This window comes from Dama dama, chromosome X, assembly GCF_033118175.1.
Source record: "Dama dama isolate Ldn47 chromosome X, ASM3311817v1, whole genome shotgun sequence".
NCBI classification, from domain to species: Eukaryota; Metazoa; Chordata; class Mammalia; order Artiodactyla; family Cervidae; genus Dama; species Dama dama.
The window spans coordinates 27,807,184-27,828,155 of NC_083714.1; the positions used below are offsets into that span (position 1 = coordinate 27,807,184).

Genomic DNA, 20,972 nt, shown 5'->3' on the forward strand with positions numbered 1-20,972 from the left:
ACTGTTTAAACAATTAGGGGGTTTATTGTCTGCCTCTCATAACTAGAATATAAGATCCATGAAACAAAGATTTAGTCTTCTTTATTCATTGCTGTTTCCTCAATGACTAGAACAGTGCCTGAGTCCAAGTAAGCATTCAATAAATATTTATTGGATGAATAAATAGATGTCCTAAAAGTCCTATTTATAGGACACTTATAAATGTACCTAGAAATTAATAAATGTTCAACTAATACATCAAAATATGTAAGTTACAGATGCATTCTTCATTGACACCACACCTTTATTACCCACTTTATATTGAAAGTGAAAAAAGGTGAAAGTGTTAGTTGCTCATCATGTCCGACTCTTTGCAACCCCATGGACTATAGCCCTCCAGACTCCTCTGTTCATGGAATTCTCCAGGCAAGGATATTGGAGTGGGTAACCATTCTCTTCTCTAGGGGATCTTCCCAACTCAGGGATTGAACCCAAGTCTCCTGCACTGCAGGCAGATTCTTTGCCATCTGAGCCACCAGGAAAGCCCTACTTCAAACATTCTCATTCATTCTCACCACAAGCAGGAAGATGTCAAGTATTATTAGCCTTAGTTGATGGATGATGTGACAAATTCAGTTATAGAATGGTTAACTGAGTTATAGAGTTTAGATGTTCCAACTTCCACTTGTATCTGGAGTCACTTAGCAGTTTAGGTTCTCATAACTAAGATGATCTTCTAATAAATGAGTTCCTTGGAAATGAGGAGGGGTATGGTCAGAAGAAAAAATGAGGAATACGCTGCCGATGCCAAGCCTCTTTTCTCAGCCAAAGCTTAAAAGTAAATGGAGGGGCCCTTAAACAGAGCAAATGTTATCAATTCACTGCTCCTTCTATTTCATTTTCCTATTTATTAAACACTGCAGCATGCTGGTGACATTCAAAACATGAGGCTTATTGATCCATGAGCTTATATGTGTTCATAATTCACCCATGGTGTTGATTTCTAGATCTAGAAACACTACATCATTAAACTGGCTTGCAAATAGCTTTTGTCCTTAATGAATGGTGACTTGTTATGAAGAATGATTCCTGGAAGATCATTCTCTTTTAGGCAATTAACTTATTGATTTTACCAATGAATATGAATATAGCCCACTGGAAGAGTTTATATAAGAAAAACTTTGACAAACAGGTGACAAATACTTAAAAGATAAGAGGGAAAAAGGCTATTTTGATTAAACACTCTTATTATGCATCTTTTTAACCTCTGTGACAATCTTTCCACAGTATAAAAAATTACCTTCCTTCCTTTATAACTTGAGTAAATAAAATAATCTTTGATAGCTGATAATCTTTAAAAATTTACAATGTTCTATATAATCTGGCCAGTGCCTACCTTTATATTCTCACCTCCTACCAATCTCTCCCTGACTCACTGTATTCCAGCCACAATAACTTATCTTTCACTTTCTAGAAGAGTCTAGTACAGTTTCACCTCAGGGCATTTGTACATGTTGTTTCCTTGGCCTGGAACATTCTTCTCCTGACTCATGTCAGGCCTCCCTTGCCACAGAGACCTGGTTAGGTTCTGCTATACATGTTTATAGCACTCTAAAAATTTTATGGCATTCTTTACAATTGTAAATATATACTTATTTGTGTGGTTTCTTGTTTAATATGTAAACCATAAACTCGTGAAGGCAGAAAGTCATTTGTCTTTTTGTCCTTAGTGTCAAGCACAATACTTGGCACAAGGCAGTGATGAATGAATGGAAAATTGGGTATCCAATTTGAAATGTTGGGCTGAAAGGTAAATACTTGAATCAAACATTTGGATCAGCACTATCCAATAGAACTTTCGCCATTGATAGGAATGCTCTAGATATGCCCTAACACAGTAATCACTAGCCACATGTGACTACTGAGCAATTGAGATGTGGCTAGTGCAGCTGAGAAATGAGATTTTTAAGGCTATTTCAATTATATTTAAATAGTCACATGTGGCTAGTGGCTACCATATCAGACAATGCAGGTTTTGAGATCTCCAAATAGATGTTGAATGATCTATAAACTCAGCCAAAGAATATAAAGAAATTTGAAAATTTTATGAAGTCCAATTTATCATTCTTTTCCTGTTGTGGTTTCTTTCCTAGCTTTTATGTTTAAGATGTCCTTTCCAATCTTGAGATCTATCACCTATACTTTCTTCCAATTGTGTTTGAGTTTTCTTTTACGTTCAACTCATTAATCAGCTTGAGTATTTCTATATATTTTATTCTTTTGGAATATGGCATAAATTGAAAATCTAAGTTTTTTCCCTTAATAGTTGTCTCAGTTCAGTTCAGTCGCTCAGTCATGTCCGACTCTTTGCGACCCCATGAACTGCAACACTCCAGGCCTCCCTGTCCATCACCAACTCCCAGAGCTTGCTCAAACTCATGTCCATTGAGTCGGTGATGCCATCCAACCATCTCATCCTCTGTCGTCCCCTTCTCCTCCTGCCCTCAATCTTTCCTAGCATCAGGGTCTTTTCAAATGAGTCAGCTCTTCGCATCAGGTGGCCAAAGTATTGGAGTTTCAGCTTCAACATCAGTCCTTCCAATGAACACCCAGGACTGATCTCCTTTAGGATGGACTGGTTGGATCTCCTTGCAGTCCAAGGGACTCTCAAGAGCCTTCTCCAACACCACAGTTCAAAAGCATCAATTCTTCCGCGCTCAGCTTTCTTTATAGTCCAACTCTCACATCCATACATGACTACTGGAAAAACCATAGCCTTGACTAGATGGACCTTTGTTGGCAAAGTAATGTCTCTGCTTTTTAATATGCTATCTAGGTTGGGTGCACTGGGAAGACCAAGGAGCAAGCGTCTTTTAATATCATGGCTGCAGTCACCATCTGCAGTGATTTTGGAGCCCCCCAAAATAAAGTCAGCCACTGTTTCCACTGTTTCCCCATCTATTTGCTATGAAACGATGGGACCGGATGCCATGATCTTAGTTTTCTGAATGTTGAGCTTTAAGCCAACTTTTTCACTCTCCTCTTTCACTTTCATCAAGAGGCTCTTTAGTTCTTCTTCTTTACTTTCTGCCATAAGGGTGGTGTCATTTGCATATTTCACTCAGCCCCACTTGTTTCATAATGCTTCATTTCCCCACTGACTTCTGATGCTGGTTTTATCATATAGCAAATACTTGTACTGGGGTGTGTTCCTGAGCTTTTATTTGGTTGTACTGGTCTGTCTACTCTTACATTAGTACCACTTTGTTTTAATTATCATAGTTTAAAATTCTTTAACATATGATAGTTCTAGCTTGTTCTCACTATTCTTTGTTTTAGCTATTCTGATTCATTTAATACAATGTCTAAACTTCTTTTCTCATGTCAATTCATATGAGCCTGTAATATACGGTGATTACATTTTCCAAATCCTAAACAAGGACACTAGCTTTATTAACAGCAGTGCTTCCTAAGGCCCACCTAACTTCACACTCCAGAATGTCTGGCTCTATGTGACTGACCACACCATCATAGTGATCTGGTTCATTAAGATCTTTTTTTGTACAGTACTTCAGTGTATTCTTTCTATCTCTTCTTGATCTCTTCAGCATTTACTAGGTCTCTACAATTTCTGTCCTTTATTGTGTCCACCTTTGGGCAAAATATTCCCTTGATATCTCCAATTTTCCTGAGGAGATCTCTAGTCTTTCCACTTCTGTTGTTTTCCTCTAGTTTTATGCACTGTTCATTGAAGAAGGCCATCTTGCCTCTCCTTGCTATTCTTTGGAACTCTGTGTTTAGTTGGATGTAGCTTTCCCCTTCTCCCTTGTTTTTTGCTTCTCTTCTTTCCTCATCTATTTATAAAGCCTCCTTGGATAACCACTGCCTTTTTGCTTTTCTTTTTCTTTGGGATAGTTTTGTTCACTGCCTCCTGTACAATATTATGGACCTCCATCCATAGTTCTTCAGGCACACATAGATCTTCAGGCACACATATTTCTTCAGATGGAATTCAGGTAGAGGTATTCAAAACCATAAAGGATGATGCCATCAAGGTGTTACACTCAATAGGTCAGCAAATCTGGAAGACCCGGCAGTGGCCACAGGACTGGAAAAGGTCAATCCTCATCCCAATTCCCAAGAAGTAAAGTAAAGTAAAGTTGCTCAGTCGTGTCCGACTCTTTGCAACCCCATGAACTGTAGCCTACCAGGCTCCTCTGTCCATGGGATTTTCCAGGCAAGAATACTGGAGTGGGTTGCCATTTCCTTCTCCAGGGGATCTTCCTGACCCAGGGATTGAACCCGGGTCTCCAGCATTGCAGACAGACGCTTTACCATCTGAGCCACCAGGGAAGCCCATTCCCAAGAAGGGTAAGTACTAAAGGATTGTCAAACCATCGAACAATTGCACTCATCTCCCATGCTAGTAGATGAGGGCCTGGCAATCCACTCCAGTACTCTTGCCTGGAGAACTCCCATGGATGGAGGAGTCTGGCTGGCTACACTCCATGGGGTCACCAAGAGTCGGACATGACTGAGCGACTAAGCACCCATGCTAGTAAGGTCATGCTTAAAATCTTGCATGCTAGGCTTTAGCATTATGCAAACTGAGAACTTCCAGATGTCCAAGCTAGGTTTAGAAAAGGCAGAGGAGCCAGAGATCAAATTGCCAACATTCACAGGATCATAGAGAAAACAAGGGAATTCTAGAAAAACATCTACCTCTGTTTCATCAACTATGCTAAAACCTTTGACTGTGTAGATCATAACAAACTGTGGAAAGCTCTTAAAGAGACGGGAATACCAGACCATCTTACCTGTCTCCTGAGAAACCTATATGCTGGTCAGGAAGCAACAGTTAGAACCCTGTATGGAACAACTGACTGGTTCAAGATTGAGAAAGGAGTACCACAGTGCTGTCTGCGGTCACCCTGTTTGTTTAACCTGTATGCTGACTACATCATGAGAAATGTCGGACTGGATAAATTACAAGTTGGAATCAAGATATGTGGGAGAAACATCAACAACCTCAGATATGCAGATGATGCCAGTCTAATGGCAGAAAGCGAAGAGGAACTAAAGAGCCTCTTGATGAGGGTAAAGGAGGACAGTGAAAGAGCCAGCTTAAAACTAAATATTAAAAAAACTAAGATCATGGCATCCAGTCCCATTACTTCACAGCAAATAGAAGAGGAAAAGGTGGAAGCAGTGACAGATTTCCTCTTCTTGGGCTCCAAAATCACTGTGGACAGTGACTACAGCCATGAAATAAGGAGATGATTGCTTTTTGGCAGGAAAGCTATGACAAACCTAGACAGTGTGTTGAAAAGCAGGACACTACTCTGTTGACAAAGGTCTGTACAGTCAAGTGGTCATATACGGTTGTGAGAGCATGACAATAAAGAAGGCAGAATGTCAAAGAATTGATGCCTTCAAACTATGGTGCTGGAGAAGACTCCTGAAAGTCCCTTGGACTGCAAGGAGATCAAACCAGTCAAACTTAAGGGAAATCAACCCTGAATATTCATTGGAAGGACTGATGCTGAAGATGAAGTATTTTGGTCACCTGATGCGAACAGCCGACTCATTTTAAAAGTCCCTGATGCCTGGAAAGATTGAGGGTAGGAGGAGGAGAGGGCATCAGAGAATGAGATGGCTGGATGGCATCACTGATGCAATGGACATGAACTTGGGCAAACTGGGAGATGGTGAACGACAGGAAGGCCTGGCATGCTGTAGTCCATGGGGTTGCAAAGAGTTGGACATGACTGGGTGACTGAACAACAACAACAAACAAGACACATGATTGACACATGACAATGTGGTTACCATAAGGTTAAGTCTCCTCTTTCAAGCACAAGATGGTGCACATGCCATGTGCTTGTTGACTAAAGGGATACATGAGGTTAAGACATTTGATAGATTTGTGATTTCTGTGGTAATTAGTTCATATATGTACAATGCAAAAGAGAGTTTTCTTTTTTTTTGATTCATGTCAATGCATGACAAAAACCACTACAATATTGTAAAGTAATTAGCCTCCAACTAATAAAAATTAATGGAAAAAAAATCCTAGTGTTCTTCTTTCTGTTTTTACTGTTCAAGGAGTTCTAAGGTAGCTCTGAGACCTGTGACACCCACATATTCAATGCAGCCCAATTAGTTACTAAGAGTCACAATGCACTGAATCAGAGTGTAACTAAAGTCAAAGCTGCAGGAAGTAGCAGTAATACTAATGAGTATTCAAAGCTGATTGCAATGCAAAAAAAACAATCCTACTATTCTTTAAGTATCAGCAATGATATGGAGTAATGAGATAGCAGCTACTTGAAGCAACTGCTTGAAAGTTATTGTAATTTTTTTTTTGGATAGGGAAGATTTCTTAAGAATTAACGTTAAAAAAAATAAGGACCATATTTTTCTCCCCAAAATGTTCAATTGGTACTTTCTGATTTAATTAAAACTCACACACCTACATGTAAAAACAAGTATGCAAATATTAATCATAAGGCATATCCAATCATTCTGGATGGCTGGAAATGAACCCTGCCATTCTGGATAGTTGGAAAACTGAGACCAACAAATGAAGGGCATTTAATGTATTCTTAGGGGTGTTACTTAAACAGTATAAAAACACATTTATTGTCCAAAATTTTAGTCATGGGTCTTTCAGAGGCTATTTAATCCAGCTATTTAATCTATCTTTCCATCTCAAGGAAGAGTTGAATATTTATTTGTCATCAGTATCATCTTAATCCTACCAAGGAGCCTCCCTCTCCTACGCCCTAAAGAGACAATCATAAAAATATGCTAAAGTCACATTGGGTCTTTCATTTTTGATTCTCACATAGATGCACACTTTTAAAGAAATGTTCATAGGTCAAAACAGATTCAGCAACAACTATACCTTTTGTATCTATATATACCACAGCTATTGAAATTTGATAATCCATTATTTCATTACTATTTAATTGATCCATTCATCAAGCATTTTTGACTCCCTTGAGGTAAACTTGAGGCCACAAAAAAATGCTTGATAATTAAACGTTCAATTATTTTTTTTAAAATAAAGCTGTATATTATTAAGGGAGGAAACTTATTGTGGCTCAACACAGAGTCAGAAATTTTACTTGCATAGGTTGTTAAAGTATTTTCTGAGCATATCATTTGAATCAATATATCAATTGAGAAATTTCTATTACTACACCTTCAATCCGTTTTGTAAATAAGCAGACCACCTAGGTTCATACTCTGCCTCTATCATTTACTTTCTATATGATCTTGAGCATTTTATTTAACTTCTCGGTGCCTCAGTTTCCTAATTTGTACAGTAGAGTTAATAGTAGTTTCTACCTCATGGAGATTAGGTGAAATAATTCACATAAAGGCCTCAGCACAGTGCTTTGTACATTGTAAACATAATACAAGTGAGATAATATTATTAGTAATTATATTTGGCACCAAACTATGGATTCTGGGACTTCCTTGGTGGTCCAATGGTTAAGACTCTGCATTTCCAATGCAGCAGGTATGGGTTTGATCCCTGGTTGGGGAACTAGGATCCCACATGCTGTGTGGCGTGGCCAAAAACAAACATAAACAAATAAGACTCTGGGTCACACTTAATATGTAACAAGAAAACAATATAGACAGGATATAATTAAGTGCTGGATTGTATGGTGCATATGATAAACACCATGGTAGACTAGGGTGGTGGAGGTCAGGCATCATGGGAGATACACCTTGAGTTGGAACTTAAATGATGGACTGAGAATGATGGGTGTAGAGGATGAGTCTTGAAAAAGAGGATGAGTCTTGGTGAACCATAAAAGGCAACTTAATAGTTGATCAGTGTACCATTTAATTGAAAATCTCACTCTGGCCTCCCAAACAAAAATTTTAATTTGGAGAGGAAGGAACAGTCTCTTCAGAAAATGGTCTGTTATCCTTGGTGTGTGTGTGTGTAAATGTGTGTTGACAGAGTGGTGATTGGTGAGAGTTTATCATCTCTCAAGTAGCTCACATGAATTATCTTGTTTAATACTTATAACAACCCTATTAGACAGGTGTTATTATAAGCCCCATTTTGAAGATAAGGAAATTGAAGCACAGAGACAGCAGGAAACTATTCCCAAACCCAACAGCTAGAAGTACATAGCAGAGCTCATATTTGAATCCAGAAATTCTGACTTCAAAGCCCTGTGCTCTCAATGAGAAAGTTGCTTCTACTTAAAATTCATAAGGTCTTATAACTTTCCGAGGCAAACTGTTAGCTAGAACAATAAAAGAGGACACTTTTATGTCCAATTTTGTGTTTAAATGATGATCGCAACCTTACTGTTTTAAGCCCTACGTGCTCAAATGACAAGGTATGCAATTGTCTAGGCACAAGTAGAAACCTTGAGGAGTTCAATTTAATAACCTACTTCATTTTAAGTTAATATACAGAAATTAGAAATAATTTTTTTCCTGTCAATTTCATGTTTTCTTGATTAGAAAGTAAGAGGAAAGCGAGGATTTATGGTTTTAGGCTCATTCATAAGTGATCTGGGTTGTTTTGAGGCTGGTTGTACAATGTATTAGATGACTTTGTTTGCTAGCCTAAAATAGAAGTGGTTACCCTGAGACCTCAGAGCCACATATGGCTTTTTAAAACATGTGCAGCTCTTGAATTAAATATAAAATTTCTACTGTGAATTGTCTTGATGCCATGTCCTTTGAAAGATATAAAGTGCTACTAAAAGGTAAAGACACAAGAGGGAGCCCTAAATAACCAAGAATAAAGAAAAGTACCTCATAGTGTGTGTAGTATAAGCTACACCAGCATCTGACAGTTTAGACATTGGCACATGGATTTTATATAGCATAATAAATGCCATAGGTATGGGAGGTAGCATGGTTGTAACAATTAAGAAAAGAGAAACTGAAGTCATATAGCCTTGAATTGGAACCTTGGTTCTGTCACTTTTGAGCTTTGTGATCTTGGAACAGTCACTTACCATTTTCACTCCAAGCATCAGTCTTTCCATTTAATAGGGAAAATATTACCTATACCTTATAGCGTTATTGTGAACATGAAATTACATACAATTCATACAAAGAGTTTGGAGTATTGCCTGGTTACAGTAAATATTCGATGAATTGAGATTCAAAACATAGTGTGACCTTATATTGTTTAAACCAAGGATTCCTAACTTCCCCTTTTGGCCAGATTGGTCATCACTGTGCTAGAGGCTGGGATATTCCTTTCTTATGTGAACATTTAATAAATGACTCACCTCCATCATTGTCCAGGTTATCTCCACAAAGCATTTCCATGACAACATTGCAGCCTGTCCCACTCCAACCCACTTGACACACACAGTGCCAACCATTTTGATCCAGGGTACACCGCCCGTTTCCAAAGCAGAGCCCCGGGCAGCCATCTGAAAAGACAGCAGTGAGCAACACATTCAGAGAACCAGCATGGGATTGGCCAACGATGATCTATCTGCCCATAGGGAAAAATAGAATCATCTGGTGAGATGCTGAGATGAGGTGTTAAATAAATGGAAGAGGGGCTTGCTTGCTTATACCACCTTCCCAGAGAGCTTGTTATTCCTTACTCTGCTGTGCTTTTCCTTAGAGAGCCAATTAAACATTATTAATGCTAACCCCAATTCCCAACCTCTGATTCAGATAGGATAAAAACTATGATGGGGACAAGAAATGCGTTTTGTTTCTTTTCAGAAAAGGTATCTCTTCATTTCAATCAAAACTGGATGGATGATATTGTATCCAGTCATGTGAAAAAGGTGGGAAAAGACAGCCATCTCTAGGAAGAGACACTTCTCCTAACTACTGCCACTTTGAGCTGATTTTTCCCTAGTGATATGTTGCTTCAGGACTTAGGTATGTTGGTATACAATTCAGGTCATACCATTAATTGCCCATATGGTGTCTTAGAAGTATGCTGCACTTGCTTTACATCATTTCAGCTTTTCTCATCAAGATTATTATTGATCTGAGAGCTAAGGATTGATTTTTTTTTTTACTTATCTGGTATTTCTCTCAGAAACTAGCATAATAGTATACCTGTTGTCAGTGCTCAACAAATATTTGTGGAATTCATGCATGCCAAATTTGGACTTTCAGAATTCTAGGGATAACTGAATAAATATAGTCAAGAGGAAATCGTTATGCTTAAATGACTTCTATCCATTGGTAGCTCTAACCACAAACACTAATGACACTCTCTGTTTAGACATTTAGTTTCTCAGGGATGACCTACTCTCTGTACCAGTGGTTCAGAGATAGGCTATCCCCAAGGACAACTCTGCATGTCCCAAGTGCTCACTGGGCAGATGAACAGGGAGAGAAATAAAGGCATATTACTTGTGGAAATTTCCCCAGGAGCAATGCAGGACAAGATCTAGATTTTACAAGATCTAGATAGTCCAGTGGATGCTCTTTTCATTTTCTGTATTTGAAAGAAAATTCCAGAAGTATAAAAAGCAAAAGAATGCTGTTTTTAACCTGTAGAAGCAACCCATCATTTCTTACAAATGGTTTTTCTAGCAACTATCAACAACAGAGGAAGAAAAAAAATGACAGATGGCTGTTAAAAAATATGAAAAGATTTTATATATATATATATATATATATATACATTCATCACAAAATAGTATAGGATGAACATGTATAAGATCAAGAAAGAAATTTATCTAGTTCCAGTCTCAGGCACATACAAAGGAAAAAGAGAAACTAGCAATAATTTGAATGGGACATTTTCAACCTTCTGAGGCTGAGGTAATGAAAGGCACCAGAGTATCTGACAGGAAAACTCTTGTAGTCTCCATCAAATGCAGATCCCTGGGGGGATGGATGATGAGGTACTAACAGGGGAATAATTCTGCCCTTGTAAGGATACTATACATGGACATAAAGCTATATTGTTATGTTAAATAAAAAGTTCAGCTGTCTACCTAAACCTATTTTATTTAATAATTACTTCTCTGTCAATATAAACAGACACACACACACACACACACACACACACACAACTCAACATAAAGACAAATAATTCTTAAAACTGCTTAATGATCTATGGCAAAAAAACCCACATTGATATTGGGAAAGCAAATTACTTTTAAGTCTATTATAGCATGAACCTAGCAATATCACACTTAAGACTGCCAAAATTAAAAACAATAACACCCCTACCACCACCAAAACCCACCGACAATTTCTTTCCCACATGCATATTCTCTGTTTAAAATAATTTTCTCTTATAAAACTAGAGAGAACAAGCTTACCTCGGACAGCATCTAAGTAGTGAGCTAAAAGGAGGAAAAGAGTGATGGAATGAATTTCTGGGAGACCAAAGCTATACAACAAGTACTAATGGTTACCATCTGTTGCCTGGGAGGAGGACAGAAAACAGAACACCGAAATGCCTGCAGCTCAAAAGTTGGTACACTGGCCTGTGTAGTTTGAGAATAATATTTTCTTTGGGAAAGATATTAATGGCTTTTCTGCAAGGAACTCTATTAGGCTTCCTAAAAAAGTGTCACATTTCGCTAAAAGTATAAGAACTGCATTTTTATATTTCAGCAGTAACTTTCATGAAAGAGCACTAGCTTGAACTTCTTATTACTAATATCTTTAGAAGGGGGTTCTGGAGTAACCACTTTGGTAATCATCGCAATATTTGAATCCTTCTATGTGAAGGCAATAAACTTACTCTAGTGCAGGAATGTAATTACTTAAGCTGCATCTGAATCTCACCCCTCACCACCTTTTTAATGAATTTTAAATATTTTCCACAGTCATAGAACAAGACTAACTGTACCTTTAGTAGAGTAATAATACAGTTTATTAAAATTATATGTTATACATATTATACATTACTTTGGAAGGTTCCAACCATTATAACAAAATACTTTCACCTAGAAATGAAAGCTGTAGTATAGTCTAGTGGGGTAAAAGAGCTCACAAACAATGAACCGGGTATCCGGAGGCTCACGCTTGCTTTTGCACTGTATGAATTTTCTGTGTTCACAGAATGACACTGAACATAGTGTGACCCACTTTCCTTAGCCGAACAATGGGAATCGTACTTGTCCCTCTCTATACACGGGAAACCTTTGTGGCAGATACATGTATGTGTCAAGGGCTATATATATATTTTTTTTTTTTTTGAAAAACTGAGTATTTTATCATTGAAACATTAATTAGTGTTTTTTTATGGTGTGAAGAGCACATGATACATTAACTATCACATAGACTTTTTCATACCCACAGACTGTTCTCCCAGGCAGTATCCTAAAAATTTGTGAAATTGGTGAGGAGGGATGAGAGTGGATGCTTTCTTACAAAGTATCTATACTACCCAATAAACAATTCAACACAGATGTTCTTTTGATGGTAGGTCAGGAGTGTCTGCCTTACGCATTAAAGATAGCCCTTAATTATATTGAATGGCTGCGGATAAAGTAGTCCCATTGAATGAAATGGGACTTAGAGGCAATCTAAGTTCTTTCAACCCAAACAATCCATACTTTTCAAAAGGAAAAATGGCCAGTGAATGCTACCTTTACAACAAAAGCACTTCTCTTATTAACTAATGACACTATTCTAATGTATCTTCTTTCATTTGAATAACTCAAAACACTTGAAAGCAGAAAATACCAAGAATACCAAAGTAATGAAAAAGAAAATGGCACAGAAGTAAATAAAATATTATCCTCGAAACAGGAAACCTCCTAGTTAAGGAAACTTTCAAACTTATGGCCAACCCTCCTACTTCTCTCCTCCCATCTCAAGGTCTACAAAATCCCAGGTGACCGACTTGTTAGACTGCGTTACTTTCTCAGTTACTCCAAGGTACTTTGTTTCAAGTACTTACCGATTGTGCAGTGGTCGCCCTCCCATCCAGGGCTGCACTCACACTTTCCATCTTTGCACTGGCCATGCTCAGCACAGTGAGAATGACAGGAGCGTTCTTCACACGTTGGTCCAACCCAACCTTCCTCACATTGGCAAATTCCCCTTGAACAGACTCCGTGGCTACCACACTCCATGGTGCACAGCTCTGTGGGGAATTTAAAGAAGATATATTTACATATTTTATTACAACCAAAGTCTGCTCTTTCAAAAACACATCACAATGACCAAAATTTCAGTCTATACCTATATTCAAAAGGTCACAAAGACTTCTAGCATGTGAGTGAATGTACAAAGAATTCTATTAAAAAAGGTAATTAAGTCTCTAGGTATAAAATAAACTCTAAATCATATTGCTTTTGAGGAGTCCAAAAAATGAAAATAGCATTCAAGGCTCAAAAATGAAGTCAGTGGCAAACAAATGTCAAGTGGTTTTCACTCAAAATTCAGCAGGGCCACAGAAATTTGGTTGCAGAGATTTTTGTGGCTCTGTAAGAAATCACTGGGGAAAACACACATAGTAAAATATGTGTAAATAGTAAACAGTTAGTTACTAACATAGTAAATAGTTAGTTACTATCCTAACTTCATTTGGGAAGACAGGTTTTACAATCAGAAAGGTGATAACTTTCTAATACAATTCATAGTACACAAGAGGTAAAGCTGCCAATGATAGTAATCAACTGGTTTCCCTGATCATACTAACAATGTTTGCATTTATTTTAAGTATTTGGAATGACTCTTGATTGATTATTATACATCTTCTTATCTCAAAATGTCATTCAATATTTAGCCAATGTAATTAATATGTATTACCAGTTCTTTCCAGTTTCTCTCTCCTGCCTCATTGACTTATTTTTTTTTCTTTTTTTTTCATTGACTTGTTTTTTGAGGCACACTGAATATATAAAATCATGACAGCAGAAAGCCAAAATAAAAGTTTGGTTTGACTGTTTCTTGATGAAACTCCCTTGCTAGAGGGGCAGAAAGGAGATAAAAGCCTGTCAAAAGAATGTCATTGGTTTGGGGTGAATGAAAAAGAGAATATTCTGGAATCCAAGTGAGTTTTATTACTATCTGGGTCCATATATTCACTAATTCATTCACAAGTATTCTTTGAGGGTCAAGGTATCATAGAAAGAGTAATGGACTTGGAAAAAGAATTCTTCTGCATAAAATCTGTGTACAGTTAGGCAAACAGTAACATGTTTTCTTAATCTCTGCTTGTGTAACTACACAATGGAAGTAATATTTATACATGACAGGGCCATTGGACAGATTGAGATATACCTTGGAAGTAGAACCAATATGAATTCCTTAAGAGTGGATATAGGAAACGAAGGAAAAGGAAAACATACAAGTATTGGCATAAACAAAGGGGTGGATAATGCTGCCACTAACAAAATGGGAAAAGATGAAAGATCAAACAAATTAACTTTGAGATAACATAGAGATAGCCAAATGAAAATATCAGTTAAGCAGTAAGATATATGAATTTGATAGGACCAAGCAATAGATGTGAAACTGGCAACCATTGGCAAATAGGTGGTATTTAGCATCTACGCTTGAGACATCATGATATCCTCTAAAGAATGAGTTCTTTGGAGTTCCATTATTTAAAGATAAAATAGAAAAAGAGGGGCCATCAAAGCAGACTGGGAAGGAGAGGATAGTGAGTGATAGGAGGAAATTCAGTAGATTGTGGTATGGTAGTCACTAACTCATGTCCAATTCTTGCAACTCCATGGACTGTAGCCCACCAGGCTTCTCTGTCCATGGGGTTTCCCAGGCAAGAATACTGGAGTGGATTGCCAGTTCCTTCTTCAGTGGATCTTCCCGACTCAGAGATTGAATTCACATCCCCTGCACTGCAGGTGGGTTTGAAGCAGCTAAAGCCAAAAGAGGACAATATTTTAAGAAAAAGGGGGTAGTTAAGATGGGGATAGAGTAAGGGGATAAAGTAGGTAATTAAGTAGTTAACCCCACTAGGGGATTGTAAGTAAAGAAAAAAGTATGGGAGACCCTATTAATTTAACTCCATAAAGTTAATGATCACTCAAGAAAGTAGGTTTACTAAACCACAAAACCAACCAGGCTTGCTTAACAATAAAACAATGCAACAGAAGCATGTGACATGCCCCCAGATAATAAAAAAATGGTGGCATGAGACCCACATCCTGCCTAGTGAGTTTGTAAGTTAATGATTTCTAGGACATGCTCCTCTGCATGCACTAAAAACAAAAATATACGGAAAAGGTGACATTTACTAAAACTTGAGATGATTTACCATTTTTAGCATATGTTACTGCCTTTTTGCTCATTTCCATAGCACCATGATAGTCCTGGCTTGACTAGGTAGGGACAAGAATACCCCCTCACCAAACATTGAGGAGAAACTGATGATGGAAGTGTGATGTCTATTCAAGAATGAGGAAGAAGGTAGTCTTCCCCCTCCATTTTTCTTTTGACTATAAAACTGTGGCCCACTAAGTTTTCAGGGTGAGGCATCCTCTTGCTCACCTACTTGCAAGTCTCACAAGGGTTAGTCTCACAAGACTAATCAATTACTCCTTAGATATCACGTTGCCTCTCACTGAATTCTTTCTGAGCTGAGACATAAAGAACTGGAGCTCCTTGGAGTGCCCAAAATGCCACCTAGAGGTTTCAGCTACATGTAAAATAGTGCTTAGAGGTCAATGGGCAGAGAAGTACCCATTAGATTTACCAATATGGAAATTGTTGGCAACTTCAGGAAGAGCTGCATTAATAAAGTAGTAGTTGTAAAGCCAGATTGGACTGGGTGGAAGAGTGAATAGAAAACTGTGTGTGGGATCACCAGATTGTAAGAAAATTCCAGGACCAAGAAAATACCAAAAAAAGGGGGACTTATCCTAAAAAATAGTAGCTCAAGTAGGTTAATCTTGAATTAGTGCCAACATTGTATATCTTGATTCTGTATCTCTGATTGATAATCTGAATTTTAAAATTTAGTTCTTGTAGTGAACTTGATATTGTAATTATATTCCCCTTAATGGCTTCCCTCAAGACACTAAAAGCTGAAATGAAAGGGCCTTTCTAAGATTAGGGAGCTAAATAGGTCAAAGGCAATCAAACCAGAGCTGACTGAAGCAATTAGAGGCAAACATTTTGCATACATTGCTTTATACAACTATAAATTTTAGACACAGAGGAGTATCATTATTCTGATGATTTCCTGAAAAGTAGTAGGACTGGATGAATAGCATCAGCAAAATGGCAGACAGACTAGGCTATCCTTAAACCACCTCAACATAAGCCTTTAGAAATGTTGAATATAACAATTTTTAAAATTGCCTGTCTTAGCTCACGAGAAAGAGAAATTCTCAAATGCCAGATGCAAAGAAGATGCTAACATACAAACATGTAAGCATGTAAGTCAACCCTCTGGCAGCCTAGAGGGGTTATTATATCCAGTAATGACTAGGGGCTTGGGTATCTGTCTCCACAAAGGGAAAAGAGATGAGGTCTTTGGCCCATTTAAGATAGGGAGTTGAAGCAGAAACTTCTGCAGAAAGCAAGGACAACCCTTGGAAAACTGCAACCTCAATGAGATGGGGATTAATAAACTATCCACTAGCCTAGAGAGGTGGCAAGAAAGCATTGACTATACAATAATAATAATTATAAAACTGGGGGATTAGAAAACAATAGTGAAATAAAATATTACCTTATCATATTAGGTGCAATGGAATCCCCTGTGTGCAATACTTCTAAAGCCTTGTATTCTTCATGAGTTAGGTAAGAGATACTTTGTCAAGTATGCATATAAAAGTGGAAAAGTGAAGCTCTGTTTCTAGTGATTGTGACGTAAGTAATTTTTACAATTCTCTTCTGATAAGAACTAGAAAATCTAGACAAAATATATTTTAAATTTTGTTGAATATTACTAGAATTCACAAAAGAGTAAAGAGTTACTGGGCCAACTTCCAGGAGAAAATGATAACCCAGAGAGGTGTCTGACATTTATAGATGTTTCTCTTCTAGAAATGTCTGTCAGTTCTGGTGGATGCAGCAGGAAGGCTCAAAGGTTGATCAGAGCTTTTGTCAATCTTATGGGTACAGAAAAAATACTTGACTAGACAATGGCTAAAAAATTTCCAACACTGAAGCCAAATATATCAAGCCAAATATTGAAGCAAAAGTGAAGGAACAAAAAAGAGAAAAAGACAAATTCACAATTATAGTCAGAGACTTTTATGATTCCCTTTCTCATTAACTGACAGAACAAGCAGATAACTCAGAAAGAATATGTAATATTTGAGAATATGACTAACAAATTTGATCTAGTTGATAATACAGAATACTGCATTAAATAACTACAACATACACAGAAATTTCAAGTACACAGAGAGCATTTACAAATATTGACCATAGGCTGGGTTGTAAAGCAAGTCTCAATGTATTTCTAAGTACTGAAATTATATATAACATGTTTTCTCCCTACTATGGAATTAAACTTGAAATCAGTAACAAAAGATAATTATAAAATCCACATAATTTAGAAATTAAGAAATAGTCTTCTGAATGAACTATAGAACACAGAAGAAATCACCATGGAAATAAGGAAATATTTTGAAATGAATGAAAACGTCCTCAGTGGAGGACAGAGGAATCTGGCGTGCTGCTGTCCATGGGGTCACAAAGAATTGGAAATGATTTAGCAACTGAACAACAACAACAAATATGTAAAAACTTGTGTAATATAACTCAGTCCATATGTATAGGAAAATTTATAAGATAGAAAGGAGAGCCAGCTGAAAAACAATGACCCAAGCATCCAGTTCAAAGAAATTAGATAAAGAAGAGCAAGGAAACTCCAAGAGGGTATAATGAAGAAGATAACAATTTTAAAAGCTAAAATTAATTAAATAGGAATAAATATGTGATAGAAAGAATCAACAAAGCCAATATGTGATGATTTGAATAAACTAATAAAATTAATAAACTCCTGATGGGGCTCACGAAGAAGAAAATACAGAAGGCCCAAATAACTAATATTGGGAATGAAAAAGATGACATTGTTACAGATTGTTCAGACATAAAACATCATAAAAAGATAGCACAAATAACTTTTTGTCAATACATTTAAAACTCAGTGGAATGGACAAATTCCCAGAAAAATCCAGCTTAAAATAATGCATGAGACAAGTGCTCCGGCCTGGTGCACTGGGAAGACCCAGAGGAATCGGGTGGAGAGGGAGGTGGGAGGGGGGATCGGGATGGGGAATACGTGTAAATCCATGGCTGATTCATATCAATGTATGACAAAACCCACTAGAAAAAAAAAATAATAATAATAAAAAAATAAAAATAATAAAAAATAAATTAAAAAAAAAACAGCAAGAGGAAAAAAAAATAATAATGCACACAAGGGAAAAAAAGGAAACTTAGTATTTTCTATAAAAACCTTAATAAACAATGAAAAATATCCCCCCACAAAAATTACAGTCTCAGATAACTTAATTTGTAAATATACCAAAATTCTAAGGAAGAAAAATTGCCAATCTTGAACAAACTTTTCCAAAGAATAGGAAAAAAGAAAACACTTCATAGTGTATTTATGAGGTCATCATACCTTGATGTAAAATTCTGACAATGATATTATAAGAAAAAATACAGGCTAATCTCACTCATAAGTGTGGATGTAAAAACTCTAAACAAAACATTAACACAGCAAAACTAGTATTACATTACTGGAAATCATATAATTACACATTTGTATTCATTCTAGAAAAGCAAGATTGTTTTAAACTTTGAAAATCAATAATTGCAATTCATCATATATATAGAGTAAAAGATGAAACTCATATGATCATCTTCACAGATACATAATGAGTATTTGATGAAACACTGAGCATTCGTTCATGATAAAAACAGCAAACTAAGACTAAAAGCAACTTTAACCAATAAAGATAAGCTACAAAAACCCCACAGCAAAAACATTATTTAATTGTGAAATGTTGAAATCTTTTCTTCTATTATTGACACTGAGCAAAGATGCCTATGATCATCACTTCTATACAACATAATTCTTGAGGTTCTAGCCAGTGCAATAATGTAAGAAAAGGAAAAAAAAAATATAAAAATTGAGAAGGAACAAACAACTATTATTCAAGGATAGTATGATTGTGCATATACAAACTATAAAAAGAATCTGTATAGATGAATTATTAGAATTAATATGCTTAATAATTTTAACACAATATTTGTAAGACCTATACTGGAAAATTATTAAAATTTGTGAGATACATTATCAGAGAAATGCAAATCAAAACCACAATGAGGTACCATTACACGCCAGTCAGGATGGCTGCTATCCAAAAGTCTACAAGCAATAAATGCTGGAGAGGGTGTGGAGAAAAGGGAACCTCTTACACTGTTGGTGGGAATGCAAACTAGTACAGCCTCTATGGAGAACAGTGTGGACATTTCTTAAAAAACTGGAAGTAGAACTGCCATATGACCCAGCAATCCCACTTCTGGGCATACACACCGAGGAAACCAGATCTGAAAGAGACACGTGCACCCCAATGTTCATCACAGCACTGTTTATAATAGCCAGGACATGGAAGCAACCTAGATGCCCATCAGCAGACGAATGGACAAGGAAGCTGTGGTACATATACACCATGGAATATTACCCAGCCATTAAAAAGAATTCATTTGAATCAGTTCTAATAAGATGGATGACACTGGAGCCCATTATACAGAGTGAAGTAAGCCAGAAACATAAAGATCAATACAGTATACTAACACATATATATGGAATTTAGAAAGATGGTAATGATAAACCTATATGCAAAACAGAAAAAGAGACACAGATGTACAGAACAGACTTTTGGACTCTGTGGGAGAAGGCAAGGGTGGGATGTTTCGAGAGATCACCATCGAAACATGTATATTATCTGTAATGAAATAGATCACCAGCCCAGGTTGGATGCATGAGACAAGTGCTCAGGCCTGGTGCACTGGGAAGACCCAGAGGGATTGGGTAGAGAGGGACGTGGGAGCGGGGATCGGGATGGGGAATACATGTAAATCCATGGCTGATTCATGTCAATGTATGGCAAAAACCACTACAATATTGTAAAGTAATTAGCCTCCAACTAATAAAAATAAATGGAAAAAATAAATAAATAAAATGAAGAGGACACTTAAAAAAATTTGTGAGATAAACTAGAGGAAAAACTGGATAAATGGAAAGCTATAACATGTTCATGAACTGAAAAACTCAAAACTAAAGATGCCAATTTCCCCCAAAATCGCCTGTAGATTCAATACAACCCCAATCAACATCTCAGCAGTTGTATGTGTGTGTTTGTATGTTTTGTGTATATTGATCAGTCAAAGAAAGGAGCAGAATAAGGTGACAAGACCTACTCTAGCTGATAGGAAGACATTATAAAGCTATGTTAAATTAGACAGTGGGCATTGGTACAATGGCAAATAGACCAACCAGAGTCAATAGAGTCCTAAAATAGATTCATACATATAAGGATACTTGATTTATGGTAAAGGTGGTACCATAGGCAAATGAGAAATGACTACTGTTTTAAATGGTTTTGGGAAACTGAATATCCTTTAATAAAAATTTCATCTCTACCGAATCCTATATACAAAATCAATTCCAGATAAAATGTACTAAAAATAAATTGACAGAGCTTCTAGAACACAACATTAAAAAACAATTTCATGATCTTTAGAGTACAAAAATTTTTAAAACTGTACACAAAATGCTGACCATAAAGATAAAAGATAAAATTGGACAATATCAAAATTAAGAACTTCTTTTAATCAAAAGATAGAGTAAAAACATGCTGTCAGTGGTAGAATATTTTCTACCACAGGTGTTTCCTATCTGGATAATTAACAGAGTTGTACACCTAGGACTCTTGTCCTTTTCTGTATGTATATTATGTTTTAACAAAATGTTAAGAAGTTAAAGATTATATGCAAAAGAACAGAATATATAATTTCCTAACCAGAAATAGAGGAATAAGAGTGAAGATAACCTAGGTAATCAGAGCAAA

General features: G+C 36.7%; 1 protein-coding gene across 1 annotated transcript in view; it reads right to left on the minus strand.

Annotated features, from left to right (window-relative positions):
- TENM1 (teneurin transmembrane protein 1) overlaps window positions 1–20,972 on the minus strand; it is an 887,850-nt gene that overhangs the window by 184,981 nt on the left and 681,897 nt on the right. The window contains exons 15-17 of the mRNA XM_061137497.1: window positions 12,866–13,051; window positions 11,274–11,297; window positions 9,258–9,404 (exon numbers count right to left, since the gene is read on the minus strand). Coding sequence (XP_060993480.1) covers window positions 9,258–9,404; window positions 11,274–11,297; window positions 12,866–13,051 — 357 coding nt within the window. The remainder of the gene's footprint in view (window positions 1–9,257; window positions 9,405–11,273; window positions 11,298–12,865; window positions 13,052–20,972) is intronic.